A 20,155-nucleotide genomic window follows, 5' to 3' on the forward strand; every position below is an offset into this window, starting at 1 on the left:
CCTTTTGGTCCTGGCAACATGCAAATTTGTTAAAAGGAGTCCTTTTTGAGTAAGATTGTGCAAAAAATCCGAATTAGAATATTTTTCCTAGCGGATGCGCAGTGGCTTTCTGGACTAGTGTGCAAAATTCACATCCAGATTGAGTTACGGAAAATGTTACACACAGTTTTTTTTCTTATTAATGCAAAAAACTCTACAACTCAATTCTATACACTCTATATACACACACCGGCAAAATTAGCCGAACACCTTAAAAATGGGACATGTTTGATGTCTCGAATTTCCTAAACCTGTTGTCCGATTTGAGTGATTCTTTTAGTAGGTTATAGCCTTATTATTTAAGAATATCGGTGTAATAATATTGTTGCTAGACAGGTAAATGTCATTTTATACCGGGTGTAACAATCATATTGTGTTTTTTCTTAAAGTTCGGAACACCCTGTGGACTATTCTAGCATATATAAAATATTGAAATTAAAACTCAGTTATAGCCTTAGGCTTTCTTAACATTTTCTTTTTTGATTCATTTGCCTATGTTGGAAAATAAAAAAGTTATGTGCTTTAACAACTAGCCATGTTTTTCATCAATAAATACTCATAGTAGGGGAGGAAAGTATGCTAAAACAGTTACTCGAGCGTTATGGGGACCTATTAGATTGTGAAGAGTGGGTGCTAAAACCAAAAAAAGGAAAGTTAAGTTTTCCACAAAGTGTGGGACTCCCCATTTTTTAATTTAATTTTCCATTTCCACCAATCGTTTTTTCCGATTATAACGCCATCTATCCATGATTGGAAAAAATGTTGCGAATAAGTGTTGCTTATTTTTACGTCAAGTATCCAAATCTGCAATAAAAATTGGGGCTCCTTTTTAAGATTTTAAAGTAACCCCCACCCCACCTTCGTGGGGGGTCGTGTTTTTTGCCATTCGATAGATTTTTTAAAAATATTGAATACGTGTATTTTGCAGTTTTACGATCTGATGTTCATTTCGCGAAATATCGCAGAGTTCGTATTTAAAATTATTAATTTACTCCCCACCTTTCTCCGTGGGGTGTCGTGTTTAGTATTATTCGATAGATTTTTGAAAAATATTAAACACGTATTTTCTAGTTTTTCGATCTTACGTTTATTTCGCGAAATATTCGCTTTTTTTGTGAAACTTTCTCATAGCGTAGTTTAGTATAAGCAGAAAATGAGGACTTATTGATGGAAAACATGGCTAGTTGTTAACGCACATAACTTTTTTATTATCCAACATAAGCAAATAGTCAGAAACCTTCTATCCTCCGGTAGGGTAAGGGGGTCCCAAAAAAAAATCTCTCCTTGGAAAAATTCGAAATCGTCAGATTAAATAAGGTAAGTTAAGTACATGCAAAATAGTGTATATTTAAAAAAAGAATGTGTGTGTACTTTGTACGCACGTAAGAACTTCTATTATAATATAATATAATTTCAACGAAATAAATATACCTACTTAACAGTTACAATACAAAAAATTAACAATAATTACCAAAAATGGACCAAAACAATGCCAAATATTAAAAAAAAAAAAAAGAAAAAATCTGGGATTTGAACCCGCAATCTCGCGATTTTTTGATCTCTGGTCCAATGCTCTACCAACAAGGCCATCAAGCCGCATGCTAGTTACCTTTCAGATATACATAATTATACATCACGGTGACAAGTGAAATATAAAAATAGATGTTTTATTATTTTACGCCCTAGGAAGACAAATCCAAAGACACAAAATTATAATAAAAACCATTTAAACCACCTTTTTCAAATTGCGCCAGTTGTATTATTAATATGAATGTTAATAAATGAAACATAAATATTTTGACGTTTCACAATTTGACAATTCACTTTTAACTGCAGTGCCTTAAAATTTTTAAAGCACTAGTGCCTTAAAGTAGCATTTTTAACGCTCCTATGGAGTCCTAAAAATTGAATTTTTAACACGTTTGTAGAAAAATATATTTAAAAACACTAATATATTCTTTCCACACCTTTTCTGGACTGATACATACATAAATTAAAACATTTTGAAGTATAACTTCAAAAATATAATATGAAAACTATTTAAAAAGGCAGTATAACTATTAACTAACCTTTGTTGTTTCTCTTCCCACAAATTTTAAAACGCAACAACCATACATAACCAAACCGTCAACCGTCCAAACCACAGCTGCGCTACAGCTGCCATATTGGATAATTTTTGACATGTCATTTGAACATCCAATCAGAACAAAGTTATAATGCGCATGCGCCGGGATCGTAGGTTTTAACATATAAAAATTCACCCTCATACCGCGCGTAAAGAAGTATAACTTCAAAAATCTGACGATTTGCACGGGGCCTAAGAAAATGGGTGAGTCACAAAGTTTCACAAAAAAAGCAAATATTTCGCGAAATGAACGTCAAATCGAAAAACTAAAAAATACGTGTTTAACATTTTTCAAAAGTCTATCGAATGATACCAAAAACGAACCCCCACGGAAAGGGGTGAGGGGTAAATTAAAAATTTTAAATACGAACACTGCGATATTTCGCGAAATGAACATCAGATCGAAAAACTCCAAAATACACGTATTCAATTTTTTGAAAAATCTATCGAATGGCACCAAACACGAGCCCCCACGGAGGTGGGCTGGGGGATTTAATTTAAAATCTTAAATAGGAGCCCCCAATTTTTATTGCAGATTTGGATTCTCTAAGTAAAAATAAGCAACTTTAACTCGACACTTTTTTCGAATTATGGATAGATAGCGCTATAATCGGAAAAAAATGATTATTTAAAATGGAAAATTAAATTAAAAAATGAAAAGTCCCCCACTTTATGGAACACTTAACTTAACATGTTTCTGGTTTTAGCACATACTCTTCACAATCCAATAGGTCATAGGTTGTTAACGCACATAACTTTTTTATTATCCCGCATAAGTAACTGAATCAAAAAGGAGAATGTTAAGAAAGAATAAGTCTACAATCGAGTTTTAATTTTCATATTTTACATATGCTAGAATATTCCACAGGGTGTTCCAAACTTTCAGAAAAAAACACAGTATGATTGGTACACCCGGTATAAATGATATGTACCTGTCTAGCAACAATATTATTACAACGATATTCTTAAATAATAAGTCTATAACATACTAAAAGAATTAACATAACGGACAAAAATCAGATCATATGTAAAAAAAATTTGAATGCAAAAAAATATGAAAAACCGAATTCTAGAAGGAAAAACAACAAGAATAGGATGTCGGCACTGCTTTGTGCTAACGCCGATGGATCGCATGGATTGACTACTGTAATAATTATTGTTGGTAAATCTCGTAAACCTAGTGTTGTCAAAGAAATAATCATCAAAAGGCATCATCTGCTCGTTTCATATTATATCTCTAATAGGGCATGGTTCACCAGAGATATTTTCAAAAATTGGTTTTTATAGGATTTGTACCTGCAGTGAGAAAATTTCAAGAGAAGAAACTGGTAATACCGCCTAAAGATGTGAAATGTTTATTGATTTTAGACAAAGCTCCTGTCGATCCCCCTGAAAGTATGCTAAATTCAGAAGATGGCAACTTTAATTGTATGTTTTGCCAAAAAATACATCGCCTATGTGAGTAATTTTGTCAACCAGTTGCAGAAAGTTTTTAGATGAAGTAGAAAAGTAAAAAAGTAGCGAACAAAACTGTATTCCTTTTTTAACTTACAGATTTGTACACTGTATCTAAATACAGTACCTACATAATTAAAAAAAAATTTTTGATTGATTTTAAACCTATTTTTATACAACGGACTTTCGGCTTTAACGGACATCCAGTCCCCCCAATTAGTCCGTTATATCGAGGTTTTACTGTACTCAAATCTGACCACTGGTTTAGGAAATTCGAGACTTCAAACATGTCCCATTTTTAAGGTGTTCGGCTAATTTTGCCGGTGTGTGTAGTTGGTGCCAGGAAAAATTAGAAGGAGTTAGGAAAAGTTAAAGGAAAACAGAAAAAATTAAAGGGGGTCAGACAAAATTGGAAGGAGTCAGAAGAAATTGAGTGCAGTGACTGTAGAGGGCAACTGATTGTATCCTCCGTTTACTAATTTTGCCGGTGTGTGTATTTTCTAGTTAGCTAATGACACTGGTCGGACACAATTTTCGTCAACCTTTTTGATTGAAGAGTTCAATATATTCCCTTTTCGTCAAAATCTTTAATCAGCGACATTGTTATCAGCAGATAAACGTCAGAAACCATACAAAATCATAAGGAATTTAAAATGCACGACAAACAAATAATAATACAGAGACCAAAAGACAAAAACTAGCCCAAGAAGTGTAGAATATTAAGATTTTCAATCCAAAACAACACCTTCCACCAACACATGAATTAATATTATGTTAGACTGCTCAGTACTTAGTATTTACTCAATAGGGCTTTTCATCGATTGTCATTTGTTTCGAGCTTCTGTCATGTGTCACATAATATTAATATATCTACGTCATACGTCTTTGTTTTGTATTATTGTATATACCAATACCGTATGTCGTAGATATATTAATATTATGTGACACATGACAGAAGCTCGAAACAAATGACTGTGAATGAAAAGCCCTATTACTTAACTCTAAAAATCTGGTAGAACCATTAAAATGGTGCTAAGAGAGACTAATTACCAACATATTTTTTTTTTGAAACAATTATGTATATTCAAATGACCAATAAAAAAGACATAAACATTTTAATTTTTGCAGGAAATGTCTAATATTCATAAATTATGTTTTTTATTAAAATAATTCCACTTTAATAAGATTTAAATAATAATGGTTGTGGCACAAAATTATTAATATGTTGGTACCTACATACAATTTTATTTTTTAGAAAACTAATCAAACATATTTTGTTTAACTAGTAAATGTAGAAACAAGCCTCAATGAAGTTATTTTTCATATGACAAATCACATTATATTAGCAAGGACTAATGGATTGGTTTTATATCTATATGTATACCTATAGGTATGCAACTCTGAAGAAATACTAACAGAATGGGTGAAGTCTGAGTTTACTGCACATAAAAAAAACAGTCAATCATCAACAATAAAATAGTCAACCATCATAACAGAAGACACCCTTGAAAATTCTACCAATAGATAAATAGCATTAAAAAGACAATTCAAACCTAGAATAACCATCTATAAAAATAAGTATGGTCTTATAATCCGTTAATATAAGTTGCCAGGTGGCGATCAGGATGAAGATCAAAATAGATGATACCTACTTGAAATGGATGTAAACAGTCAAGGACACTTCCAACTGAAGAAGAAATTGCACTTACACTTTCCAATTAAAACATAACAAAGCCCGGTTCTGATAATCACCCTGTGGAGGGAGCTCTTTAAAAACAGTGGCGAAAACATTTTAAAGACTCAATACGTTTTTTACAAAAAGGGAGACTTGGTAGTGTGTGATAGCTTATTGATAGAGACATCATTCCTACATCATTACTCTAATTTCTAATTGAAGTTTTACAGCGTATGGCATCTGCACTAAAATATTATTGTTATTAAATTAGAATTAAAAATAAATGCCAAAAAAACATATATTATGATCTTCTCTAATTCAAGTAACCTGTTATATCTGATTTGATTAATAATATTGATGACATGTAATTCGAGAGTTTATATACTGGCTGGAGATAAAAACATTAGGAAAGAAATTAATACAAAACCAGTTCTTACCAATAGATGTTACTAAAGCCTGAGTATATGAATGACCTCAAAATTTCTCAGATAAAATGAATTACCTAAGTACCAATATTTATCTACCAATAGCAAATTGTCCAAGAAAATATTAAAGATATATCTTATAACCACCGATCTAGATATGGAGTCTAATTAGAGGATTTCCAGGAAGTATAAATACATCGCTCACTGGTAAATTAAAGAATAAAAACTACAAAGGATTGAGATGAAGTACTTAAGAAGAGTACTGGGTATAACTAGAATTGAGAGAATACAGAACTAGGTACATTTTTAAGGAAGCATCTTAAAGTCCAACTAATAAAAAAGATAATTATTGAAAAAGCCCAGCTGAGATTGTATGGCCACATGGTTAGAATGAATCAAGGTAAACCAGTGAAAAAAGTATGAAAAATGAAAAGAAATGTCAACCAAAGAGCAGGCCAATGGCCTATGAACACATAGGAGGATACAATATCTTCCATCCTAGACAAAAGGGAAGTTAGCAGAGAACAAGCTAACTAGTTAGGAAGGAACAAGAGGATGTGGGGGAAGTTTGTACACAAAATTTGAAAAATATTTTACACTTTACACACAACACATTCGAATAAAAGTATACTAGATAATATACCTATGAAAAACAAAATAAAGAATTTATAATTTTATACAAAAATATATAGAATATAAAATAAGAAAATCTACGGTTTCGTTTTGATTAAAATCTGTCTTCCTCCATCCCCCGATAGCACTATTTCTAGGTCTACCTGTTGTCAAGGAGGCTCTAAGGAAGACAGATTTTTACCATTCCGACCGTAGATTGTCGATATAAATTAAAATAATTTATATCGCAGTATGGATAAAACGTCCTCTAACGGGGAATAAGTGAAATGAATTTCGACTCAAGTCAAGCTTTCTGCTTAACCCAGGTATAACATACCAAAAGGCACCGCCAGGAAAACATTCCACTTTGCGGTTCAGAGAGCCCATATGAAACGAGTCTTTGTACTCTATGCAGAGTATGGCATTAACAAAATAAGAAAATCTACGGTTTCGTTTTGATTAAAATCTGTCTTCCTCCATCCCCCGATAGCATTATTTCTAGGTCTACCTGTTGTCAAGGAGGCTCTAAGGAAGACAGATTTTTACCATTCCGACCGTAGATTGTCGATATAAATTAAAATAATTTATATCACAGTATGGATAGAACGCCCTCTAACGGGGAATAAGCGAAATGAATTTCGACTCAATTCAAGCTTTCTGCTTAACCCAGGTATAACATACCAAAAGACACAGACTAAATCTCTAAAACCCGGTGACTTAACGGGACATCTTGAGGTATTAAGGGCTGGAACAACCCAAATCATGAAGATGCCTACAGACGTAATGCCTGCAAAACAAGATTTCGAACTCGCGTTAGATGTTATTATTAACGACCGCGAGTTGACAGAAAACGAAATCGCTCAAATCACAAAAGGTGCCCTCACTTACTATACTGATGGGTCAAAAACAAACGAAGGAGTAGGAATAGGGATCACAGGTCCTAATATTAGGATATCCGCAGCCCTTGGAAATGCTCCAACAATATTTCAAGCAGAACTAATAGCAATAGAGTTCTGTGCTCAAGAGTGCCTAAGAAAAGGCCTCAACTCAGCAAGAATATTTATTGCATCTGATAGTCAGGCTGCTTTGAAGGCTCTGAAGTCCACAACTTACGAGTCAAAAATAGCCTGGAATTACAAACAATCCCTTAAACAACTGGCTAGTCGCAACAAACTAACGTTGCTATGGGTGCCAGGGCATAAAGGAATTGTCGGAAATGAGATTGCCGATAGTCTCGCAAAGGAAGGAGCCTGTACTCCTTTCATCGGACCTGAACCATTTTGTGGCATACCAAAAAGCCGCATAATGGAAGAAGTTCGAAAATATGAAAAGGAACTCAGTGCAGCCTACTGGAAAAATGTTCCACGCCAAAGACAGGCAAAAAGGTTATTACGACCCTCTGCCCGCTACGCGAAATTACTCTTAGAGCTTCAGAAATCTGATCTCAGAGTAATCACAGGAATTCTCACTGGACACTGCTCACTCAGATACCATCTCTGTAAAATGGGCATACTGGACAGTGGGACATGTAGATTCTGCGATGAGGCAGATGAGACGTCAGAACATATTATCTGCAATTGCAGAGTAATTGTTCGGCAACGCCATAACTATCTGGAACAGGTATTCCTTGATCCTGATCAGATTACAAACCTAGCTCCAAAACGGATAATGGACTTTCTTAGAAGCCTAGACCTTTTGGACTAAATATAGATGTAGGGTATACACAAAAGATCTTATAGGTCGCAGTGTAGTAAGGTCAACTGGGCCAATCGACCCCTTTTGCAATCTACAATCTACCAAAAGGCACCGCCAGGAAAACATTCCACTTTGCGGTTCAGAGAGCCCATATGAAACGAGTCTTTGTACTCTATGCAGAGTATGGCATTAACAAAATAAGAAAATCTACGGTTTCGTTTTGATTAAAATCTGTCTTCCTCCATCCCCCGATAGTACTATTTCTAGGTCTACCTGTTGTCAAGGAGGCTCTAAGGAAGACAGATTTTTACCATTCCGACCGTAGATTGTCGATATAAATTAAAATAATTTATACCGCAGTATGGATAGAACGCCCTCTAACGGGGGATGGAGGAAGACAGATTTTAATCAAAACGAAACCGTAGATTTTCTTATTTTGTTAATGCCATACTCTGCATAGAGTACAAAGACTCGTTTCATATGGGCTCTCTGAACCGCAAAGTGGAATGTTTTCCTGGCGGTGCCTTTTGGTATGTTATACCTGGGTTAAGCAGAAAGCTTGAATTGAGTCGAAATTCATTTCGCATATAGAATATAGTACTGCAATCAAACTAAGAGAGTCATTAATATTTAACTCAGTGGGTTACTATTATTGGAAATGTGTAAGTATTTAAATAAACAAGGGATCATTCCATAAACCAGGTATCTCCCTTGTGGATAGAATTTCTCACCTTGAAGAATAGCACCCTGCTGAGCTGAATATTAATGACTCTCTTAGTTGGATTGCACCAGTATACATAGTATGTAGGTATTCCTTATTTATATCATTAAATTTTGTGAAATATTGCTAAACATTGTAGTGGTTCTTGTATATTATAAAAAAAGGGTACCTATTAGAATTCATACAAAACAATTTTGGTTATCCTTATCATCCATTAGGATTTTTAAAATGTCATACATTATATCAAGCCCTGCAGCACTTTTTAAGAGAGATAAGTTAATGCTTCTTTGTTAGATACCCTATTGAAAACTTTGGATAAAATGTATTATACATTTGGTAAAATTACTTACTTAGTGTTTACATTTAGTTGAATTATCTAGTCCAGTGGTGGGCAAACTTTTTTAATGGGAGACCACAATGTTCTAGAATTTCTGTAGGAGGGCCAGAATTATAGAAAAAATGGATTTTGTGTTTTAAAGTTATATATATATAGTATCCATGTCGATGGACCCTCGGGGGGCCGGATTAAAGACTTTCGTGGGCTTTATAGTCACGGATCTAGTCTATCTAGAATAGTATTTTTATGAAGTCTAGAATTTTTATGTATTTAAAACTTCTACAATAATTAGTATTTGTTATAACAATCAACCTTGAAAACAAATCAAACTATGAAAACTTCCATGAATAGTCTGTTTACATATTAACGGTTTTTCACCCAATAGACAAAACAAAATACAAACTCATAGAGAATAAAACAAAATTTTAACTTTTCACAAACTTTTTGAAGACGGGCATGTTTTGTGAAACAGTTCTGAGTTTTGTTTTTCTGGTCCCACCAGGGAAGTAGTAACATCAAAGGATTTCGTGAGTTTTCAAACTCTAGTCAATATACTTAAAATTGTTAAGTTAAAATGTTTTGTTTTTTTAACATTACTCACACACGGTTTAGTCAGACTGAATAGATAATATCTGAAGGTAGTAAAGTTTCCAAAAAGCAGTGGACTACTAAAGAAATATGTACCTTAACACATTGAGCACCAGTGTACATTTAAAAAATAAAGGGTCCCTCAACAGGGATATTTTAAACTGGTTGATATGCTTGTGTGTCTGTGACCACTCTTGTTGTCTCAACTGCTAATTGCCTGTGACACATTGTTTGCAGTACTCAACGTGTTAATAGATGCCTTCCAGGAACACAGAAATTAGTGGTACTCAAAGGATATTACTTAATTATAAAAATATAATTAAAAAATGGATTCCTACAAATAATTTGCCCAATTGTTTGACATAAACTGGATAGAAATTGAATGAAAAATTAAAAACATAATTTCACAATATCAAGGTGAAAGAAGGAATTATAAGAAATGAAAAATTTGGCGTGGGAGAGCATTTTACAACAAGTGGTATGGTTATTGGTTATAATGCAATAAGTAGACTTCAGTATCAACCAGACACAACTAAGAATAAAAAGATCTTCTGCCCTAAACATGTTAGTTGGTTATTGAAGAAAAAATTTATTGTACTTTGACTTTCTTGTGATAACCAGTGGAAAAGCAATCACAACGAAAAACAAATCTCGAATAAATTATATACTTAGTCCACTTGATGGAGACAAGAATTTTGGGTATTTTTTCAGTTTTGTTTTTGTTTTTTTTTGGGTCTATAAAACACAAATTAAATATAAACTAAACTGTCTGTTTTAGTATGAAAAACTTCCATAATAGTCCAATAGTCCAATCATAAAACATTATGATACCTACTGCAGATGAATAAAAAGAACAAATGATGAAAATTACAAAAGAAAACAGATCACAAGGGACAACAATATGTAAAATAAAACAATTGTACAAAAGTACAAAAATGTACAAAAGACCAATTTCTTTTGTAAATTTACAACATTATGAAAAGTAAAATCTAAATGAATGTAAGATCATATTCAAAATTTGGGAGACAACATAATGTTTAAAATAACATTAAATAGAAATAATAGGATTATTTAAATTGAAGATTTCATGGAAATTATAAAGTTACACTTAGTAAATAAGGAGTAACATGAAAGTTGAAGAAAGGTTGTAAAAATGGCTAATAATCCTGGATCCCGCGTACCAAAAAAAGTTGATTAATAGCAAGCAGAAAATTTGTTAATAGTTTAACGGTGTCTAGTCTGACAAACTTTGATGTACGGGAACACTGGAAAAAGGGAAGTTTTAATTGTGGAACGTCATTTTAATTGTGGAACGTGTCATCCTGACAAGATTATGATTGTGAAAACTAGCAGGTTGTTTTTAAGTTTAATCAATAGCTAACTTTATATTTATAATATATGAAAAAATGTTTGGCCAACAAATATGTTGGGCATTTTAATAAGTACAACATGTAGAACATGTCAAATGATAGGAATTATATTGGTGGTAAATAGCAGTCTTAAAGACTGTTATCAGATGGGTGCTGAAAAAGTCAGAAACAAACCTTTTAGAAAGATGGGAGAGAAAAATGCAAAGAGCAATATATAGAGGTGTGAAAATAGAAGGTCAGTGGAGAAGAAGAACCAATAAAGAATTGTAAGAACTATATAAAGAGCCAATGATCACGACGACGATCAAAGCACAGAGAATACGATATTTGGGGCACATCGAGAGAATGGGAAGTAAAAGAATGCCAAAAATGGTACTCTCACGAAGACCAATACAAAAGATAAGGAAAGGCAGGCCAAGGAAAAGATGGAAGGACAGTGTGTATGAAGACCTGAAGAAAAGTAACATTAAGAGATGGAAAGAACTAGCATTGGATAGAAGGAGATGGAGGGAAGTGGTGAAGGAGTGTAGAAAAAGACTGAAATGTAATTAAATTAAATTTATAAGATTAAAATAAAATGTAATAGAAATTTAAACATTTTAGCCCTAGGTTTACAAGGCCTGTTGAGTAGGGTGCATCGAAAAAGGCGAAAAAAAAAATATTTTTTTGGGATGGAAAAGTAATACCTCACATAAGTCCAATTTAAGTATTTTGGTAAAATTTTCGAAATTGGAAAATATCTTCTGCTCCCCCCCCCCCCCAAGACAATTAAAAATTTTGAAAAAATGTTAACAGACGAAAAAAAATTTTATTTTGAAACGAAAATGTAATAGCTCACAAAAGTTGCCCAACACACTACTTAGTATTTTAGTAAAATTGCGTTGAAATAAAAAAATATTTTCTGCCCCCCACGGCAACTAAAAATTAGAAAAAATACATTAATATGCGAATTTCTTTTGTAAGGGAAATGTAATACCTTATAGAACTTGAATAAATAAATTCGGTTTAAATTGGAAAATATTTTCTGGTTTCACAAGGCAATTAAGAATTTTACTTAAGAAAAGTATACTAAAACATTCTTTTTATAACAAAATAACCTAACTTATCCGTCTCCCTAACGCCACCCAAGTTTTTTAATACTAAAATAAATATAAAGCAAAGTACAAAATTAGGTATATAAATATTACAAAAAAAAATATGGTAAAAGCATTCTATTCGAAGATGTCTTCCGATTTAGCATTAAAGTGAGGCATAGTTTTTCTGGAATCAATTCGATGTTTTTATAAATCCATCCCTCGAATACGCTCCACAAACTGCTAGAGAAGCTTCTGTCACAAGCTTGACACATTGTTCTACAGATTGTTTGTGGCAGTGATATTTCTCAATCTCAATGTTAAAAGGGTCTAAGTTAGGATTCTTAATAAAATCTCACAGATTGTCACTCGAAAATCTAGAGAATATAGGTGGTTCTGTAAGGTGATATTCTTGTTAGTTAATTAACTCAAAGTAGTCGTTTGAATCAAAATTTTTATAGGAGAAAGTTTGAAGACCCTCACGTTTTTTGATTTGGTCACTGGCAAACTTCTTTTGATGTCCAAGGGGTAGATATTGAATATCTAGATAGATTTGAATGTCGCAGACATACAAACCACTGAAGCGGTTTTTTAATATGTTCTTCTAACAGCCGTATTACATCACCCTTAACGCCAGTATTTACGACTGTTTCGTCACATGCAATAGCTGGATTTGATACTTTTTGATATACCAGACAGCGGATATCCGAAATATTTGCACCTTGGCTCATGCACAAGAAATGTTATGTGTTCTTCCACGATCGATTGACCATAAAACTTTTTTTACTTCAGCTAAAGTTTTGTCTTTGCCTCGGTAACTTTCTTCTTTTACCGTTGTTCTCGCTGATTATATTTGTTTTTGTTTTCCCTATCAATCGAGCTTATCACCATTTTTCTGGGACCTCTTTGATTTAATAGAAATTCGCGCTCATCCAAAGGCACTTTTTGAGATTTGTTACAAAGACAATTAATCAGAGTGTCACATTTGCATGCTGCAAGATCGAAACGTGTAGTTTTACTTTTGTTCTTAAAGCATTGAATTCTATTTTTGTAAAATTCACTGTTTTGCCTGTTTTTAAATAGTTTCATAAGTTTCATATATTTGTCATGATAGGCTTTTAAAAGCTGAATAATTCTTGTATGTTAAATTATTGGAATTAAAACCTTTTTCCATATTTCCTACAATTTAATCGCAACCTGTTCAGCAATACCAGAAAATTCTGGCTCTTTCTTGCTGAGTTTTTTATCCTCTTGCAACCACAAAACTTCAATGCTTGTTTGTATTTCGGTAAAACATTTTCAGGTATATTTGGTGCTTGCCCAAAAATGGGGCGGTCCACAGCACATCTTGATTTTATTCCCCATGGTCCTGGTTTATCTATTTTAAAAATCTTTAATTTACAAACAACAGTAATAACAAAGTAAGGCATCGCACCAAACATAAGTGAAAATTACATGCACGGACTCACGAAGCGGGACATTTCAAAGGGGTTGGGGAGACTGAAAAAACAAATAAAACTTTAAATATCGTTTAAATTTGTAATTGACAACATTTTAAGCTATCTTTAATTGATCTTAAATCGAGTTAGCACATATTTTATTCCAAATAATATAAATTGGAATTTCCATAAAAATCAGATATTTAATAAAATTCAAGGTCGTTGGGGGAGCAGAAAATTCGCTTAGAAAAAAAAAATAAAAAATACTAATATGCTGAAAAATAACACTAGCAACTTTTTCACGCTATTAGATATAACATTTCCAACTTTTATTTTTTCGATGCACCCTACTGTTGAGCTTAATAACTAAATTAAAAAGCAGTCTGAGATTCTTGCATGAGAGTTTAATGAGAGGGTAGCAAATCAATTGGAAGTTCTGTCCTACAAAATACATGGGATGTTTTCATAGTCTGACATTCGAAGGCTGTAACCTGTTCCACAATTAAAACTTCCCCTGTTCCAGTGTTCCCAGTGTCAAAATTTGTCTGACCAGACACCATTAGGTTATTGACAAATTTTCAGCTTCCTATTATTAAACTTTTTTTTGGTACATGGGATCCAGGCCTATAATCAGAGGTGTAACCAGGATGATCCTAAGGGGGGGAGTTACAACTACTTGATGGTCTCTGGGGGGTATGGAATAGTAATGGTGTTAAACGTATAGAGCTCAAAGTACATCCAAATGGGGGGTTATAACCCCCAAAACTGCCCCCTAGTTACGCCTATGCCTATAATATAAAACATAATGTGAATGAATGAGCTAGATCAATATTACAAAGAATCCTCTTCAAAGATTGCTTTAGGTATTCACCCTATAAGAATGGATAATTACAGAACCCCCTCGAGTAGAATGCTTAGGGCTTGTCCATATAAGAACGGTTTGCCAACGTCGACGCCGCGACTTACCAGTTTAAACACTGGTAAACTGGCAGTTGCATATGTATGATGTTGCATATGTATGATGTTGAGCAATTGCATTTGTTTCCATGTTTACTTGAACCGCAGCGGTTGGGTTTTTCAGGTAAACTACGACGTCAATGTTGGCAAACCGCCCTTATATGTACAAGGCCTTAGTGGAACTATAGTGGGATATCAGCCAGTAGGAAGACCAAGGAGTAAGTGGATAGATGAAGTGAGAACATATACTAAAGAGATATTGAGGGTGGATGAGCAGGGCCCCCGTAAGGGTTACTGGCGCCTGTGTGCAAAAAAGGATTTTGGCGCCCCTTAAGGCATTTTGGATCATATTTTTTATATATTTTTTGAAGGCAGGTAGGTGCTTGAAATAAACTGAAAAAAACTTACCTTTAGAAGTCATATTTTTAGTCCATTTACTCAAGGTAAAATATCGTAAAACCTCCGAATTTTAAAGAACCGCTTGGATTAACATGACATTTGGCATACACATAGCTAACATGTCAAAGAAAAATGTGACATTGTGCCGATGTGTGCTTTTGCCCTTAATGTGAGTTTCACCCCTTCTCGAGGGTGAAAAGGCGTACGTTCAAAAAGCCAGGAATTGGATAAAATGACTAATTTTAAACAACTAACTTTCGTTCTATAAAGATTTTTCACTAAGTCAATACTTTTTAATACTTTTCGTTACTTTTGCGAGTAAATATGTTCATTTTCCATAAAAAAAAACGTTTTTAGACGGATTTTCGTAAATAACTCAAATAGTAAGTATTTGATCGAAAAAAATATAGCTTATAAAAAAGTGGAAAAAACGGTGTAACTTCCTATATAATGAAGTCTGCAGACCCAGTAGAAGCAGAGTTGTAGCTAATGAAACGGAAGTTATTATTTGTCAAATTCCAAATTGAATATTTCAATGTGAAATAACCAAAAAATCAAGCACTTATCAGGGAAATCTCATTCACTTTTTTAAAGTGTTTTAAAGAAGCTATATTTTTGTTTCTTTTAGGTTTTTTAACATCAAAAGTAAGTAAGTTACGCTCATAATAATGTTGGTCTCTTTTTTTTTGGTAAAAAAAAATCGTAAAAATCACCCCCTAATTTGCAGCCAAATAAAATTATTCGTTATACTTTATACTTTACCTTTGTATTGTTTATATGATCTGAAGTTACATCGGTTTAAAGTGCTTATTTTTGAAAAAGCAGTTAAAGCTTTTAAAAAGTTAGAATGGTGAGTCACTAATCACGAGTATATGCAAATTTTGAACAGCCATATTTTAACCAATTTTTGGGTTACAGGAAAACAAAAAACCCATAATATTCAGAAAAGTAAAACCTACATTTTTTTACTGCTTGGGATTTTTGGTATCACTAATAGATTTAAAGTTATTTGGAAAAAAGGAATTTTTTCAATATTAAAAAAATTAATTTTAAAACCAATTTTTTTCAAAAATGGGCACTTTGATGAAACTTATAGATTATATAAACAATACATAGTATATAAAGTAAATGGTAAAGCGGTAACGATTAATTTCATTTGATGATTTCATTTGGTGATTTTTATGATTTTTTTTAGTAAAGAAGGTTGCTTGCTGCTTGTTCTTGTTGCTTGAAACTTTTTTAAAAATCAAAAATAAAGCTTTTTTTAATACTTTAAAGAAGTTGTAATGAGTTGTCCTCTAAAAGTACGTAATTTTTTGGCTTTTTGGCTATTTCACGTTGAAATATTCAATTTGGAATTTGACGAATAAGAACCTACTTTTCATTAGCTACAACTCTGCTTCTATTGGGTTTGCAGACTTCATCATATATAAATTTTTTTTCACTTTTTTGTAAGCTATATTTTTGCTAAGAGTATTTTTCGATAAAATAATTAATTTTTGAGTTAATTGCCAAAAACCGTCTAAAAACGGGTTCTTTTTGTCGAAAAATGAACATATTCACTGGCAAAGCATTGACAGTGAAAAACTCTATACAACAAAAGATGCTTAGAATTAGTCATTTTATCCAATTCCGGACTTATTTTGAACATATGTTTTTTACCCCCGAGAATAGCCCCAGGTATTCTCGGGCGTATTCCCCTGAGAATACCCCTTTTACCCACATGGCAAAAGCACACATCGGCACAATATCACTTCTTTTCTTGTTTGCTCTATGTAGGTATGACAAATTTCATGTCAATAAAAGCGGTTCTTTAAAATCCACAGCAAGAACCGTGAGTAAATGGACTAAGTATTATTTGTAGACTAGAATATCAAAATGAAACAAAAAAAACTAAAATAAAAGCATGACAAAATAAATTAAAATGCCTGACTTCTGACATGTTCTCGCAAGTGGGAATCGGCAGTAACTGGATGATATACTAATAAAATTTCATTTTTGTTTATAATTTATCCTATTTCATTTCTCAACTTTTATTTTAACATTAATTTTTGTTTTTTTTTTTGTTTGTTTGTTTGTTTTGCAATTTTTGACCCCGGGTTTTGGCGCCCCTAAAGAATGGCGCCCGTGTGCATTGCACACTTTGCACATATGGTAGCGGGGCCCTGTGGATGAGAGCAGCCAGTAGCAGAGATACTAGGAGGCAGATGATGAGGGAGGTCAGGGCCCAACTTGGGCTGTAAATTCATAGGAGAGAGAATGAGTTAGAACAGTGGTTTTCAATGCTTTTGAGCCATGTACCACCAAAATTCTTATAATTATTTTTGGTACCACCTAACTGAAGTATCTACGGAGGTAGATAATCTAATTAACAGAGTCAGGCAAATATGCAATAGTGCATATGCATATGCATTTGCATATTTTGGTAGTTTCTTTTGAATTTTGCATATACTGGTATATTTAAAAATAAAGTGCATATAATAGGTTTTCAAAGCGAATTTATTTGTTTATTCATGGTTCAAATACCTTCGTACCTAATATTTCTGTGTGGATCAAGGCATCCAGAATTGGTCATTGATATGGAAAAATTATTATGCTCAGCATGCAGTAAGTAAATACAAAGTAAACCTAAATATTTTAAATTGCATGAAAATAATCAGAAAACCAAAAAATATACATTTTTAATTTAAAATGCTTTAAATAACCCCCGATCTAAAAATTATTTAGTTTACTGTAGGGATTTTTTGCAGGTTCCCTGCGAAAAAAAAATCCAGATAGTCCAGCATTGCAAAATTGCTTTACTCAAGTAGAATACATCCTGCTTCTCCTGCTCATCGTAAAAGGCAACAAATTGAAGCAGTTTAAAAACAGCCTTGGAGGGGCAAGGGCGCACTGGCCCATGAACCGATCAGCACGAACCAACTCATGGAAAGAAAAATGGGACAAAAAAAGAAAAACAATAAAGGTGGAAGAGAAAGTTAAAAAAAATAAATTAGAATCGGGAGAGAAAAAGCAAGATTCGATATCTAGGTGCTTAAAATCAACTAATCGGAAATCAAGTGAGCAAGAGACATTTAACCATGATTTGTTCGAAGCATTGTTAAGCTAAAATATATCTTTGTCCAAATTATCAAAAGAAAATTTGAGAATATTTCTTGGAAAATACTGCAAATGGAATATTTCAAGTGAAAGAAGCTTAAGAAGAAATGAGGTTGATTCTGTAGATATATTCTGCGGTACTGAGTAACATAAAATTAGAGACAATAGGAGACGATTATTTTTATGTATGTGTGGATGAAACAATTGATTCTTCTGGACGTTACATCGCACATTTATTAATCGGATCTCTTAAAAATGGGCAAGCTGGTAAATCGCATGTAATTTCTTCCAAGAAGTTGAATAAAACCAACACACTAGTTAACAGTTTTAAGGTTTTTGCAAGATAGTTTAGCAATTTGTTTTCTTCCTTTAGCTGTTCCCAACGAAAATTTTTTATTTTTCTTTCAGATGCTGCACCTTACATGGTTAAAGTAGGAAGCAATTTGAAAATTTTTATCCTCGTTTAGTACATACAACCTGCCTAGCACATGGTTTAAATAGGGTCGCAGAAGAAATTAGAAATAAATTTCCTCTTGTTAATAATTTTATTTCAAATATGAACAAAATATTTCTTAAGTCACCTATAAGGTATCAGTTGTATAAAGAACATTTGCCGAATGTTCCTCTTCCACCAAAACCTATTGTTACTGGATGAGAACTTGATTAGAGGCTGCAATGTTTTATGCAGAAATTTTTGCTGAATTAAAGCCAGTAGATTCTTCCGAACCACTTATACTTTTCAAAGAATGGGTGAAAAATAAAATAGTACCACAGCAACTTTCATACTTAAAATATTATGTACATACAATACATGCATTTTTGACACAAATAATACATGCATATACATGCATATTTGACACAAATAAATGCATATAATTGCATATTTGATACAAATAATATGCATATATATGCGCATAATATATCTTCCTTTTCAGCCTGCATATTTGCCTGACTTTGCTAATTAACTACAAATATGCTGAATTTTGGCTGTGGTTTTGCTTTTGTCTACCACCGCTCCTAATGAAATGTACCACCAGTGGTACATGTACCACAGATTGAGAACCCCCGAGTTAGAACTTACAACATTTTGTGATATATTTCTGTTAATTTAAGGTATAAAAATATAACTTTATTCACAAGGATTGTGCAAACTGCAAGGCCTGTTGAGCATTTATATAAATGTAGGTCACATGATTATTTACATAAGTATTGCAGTTTTTATTTTAATAACATAAATAATGATTACTAAATAGTTCAAATTGAAGCAACAACTTATAGAGATGGTATTTGGGTGTGGATTTAACCCAGGATAATATACTTTCTCCAAAGCAGTAAGCAAATTGATTCTAAAAATTGAATGAATAAAAGTGGTCATAATTTTGTATTTACCTTCATCTTTGGACATTACGGATTCGTCAGGTGATACCAATTCCTCCTGCGAGGCAGCAGCTTCATCATACACTCTGGATGTCACCCGGGTTTCCCTCAAGCGCGTAAAATATTCGGCGGCGTAACTAATAACATCTCCAGGTTGTTCCAGTAAATAACTAATTGTAAATTCGAGGAGTACTTCTCTTAATTCGTCTGGAACGTGAATACGGGGTCCTGCGTGTCCGCGACTCATTTTCGATCTACTTTACTGCCGGTTATTCAATACGGTAAATATGTAAACACTCGAAATGTATTGACGAAACGGCAAGCTCGTTTTTAGCACCGTTTATATAAATATATACAAAAATTTGAAGATATCTATCCAGTTATATTAATTACAGCTTACGCACAATACCGCAATTCCTAATCGAATAGTCTAGTTCGAAGAATAATCTAAACGCAATTCTTCATTTTTAACATATCACTTAACGAGTTTAATGTCAAATTTATTAGCACCATTCAGTTGTTTAAGCCCGCAGTTAATATCGATACGCCAGTACAAAAATTAACCCCAGCCAGCACTTCACTAAAATGGAGGTTGTTAAAATGTGTTATTCTAATAATTCCTAAAAATCCGGTTGGCTATTTTTTACAAATATATTCAATTGCGGTACTGCATTTTATCATTTCGTTTAAAACTAGCAAAGAGCACCCGCTAATTTCCTCATACACCACAATCAATGATTAATGATCGACTGACACGGTACGAACTCGG

General features: G+C 33.1%; 1 protein-coding gene across 1 annotated transcript in view; it reads right to left on the bottom strand.

Moving 5' to 3' along the window:
- LOC114333064 (cAMP-dependent protein kinase type II regulatory subunit) overlaps positions 1–20,155 on the bottom strand; it is a 358,330-nt gene extending 338,175 nt beyond the window's left edge. Inside the window, exon 1 of the mRNA XM_050654336.1 lies at positions 19,399–20,155. Within this exon, the coding sequence (XP_050510293.1) occupies positions 19,399–19,633 (235 nt within the window). The 5' untranslated portion in view covers positions 19,634–20,155. The remainder of the gene's footprint in view (positions 1–19,398) is intronic.

Source organism: Diabrotica virgifera, chromosome 6 (genome assembly GCF_917563875.1).
Source record: "Diabrotica virgifera virgifera chromosome 6, PGI_DIABVI_V3a".
Classification (NCBI taxonomy): domain Eukaryota; kingdom Metazoa; phylum Arthropoda; class Insecta; order Coleoptera; family Chrysomelidae; genus Diabrotica; species Diabrotica virgifera.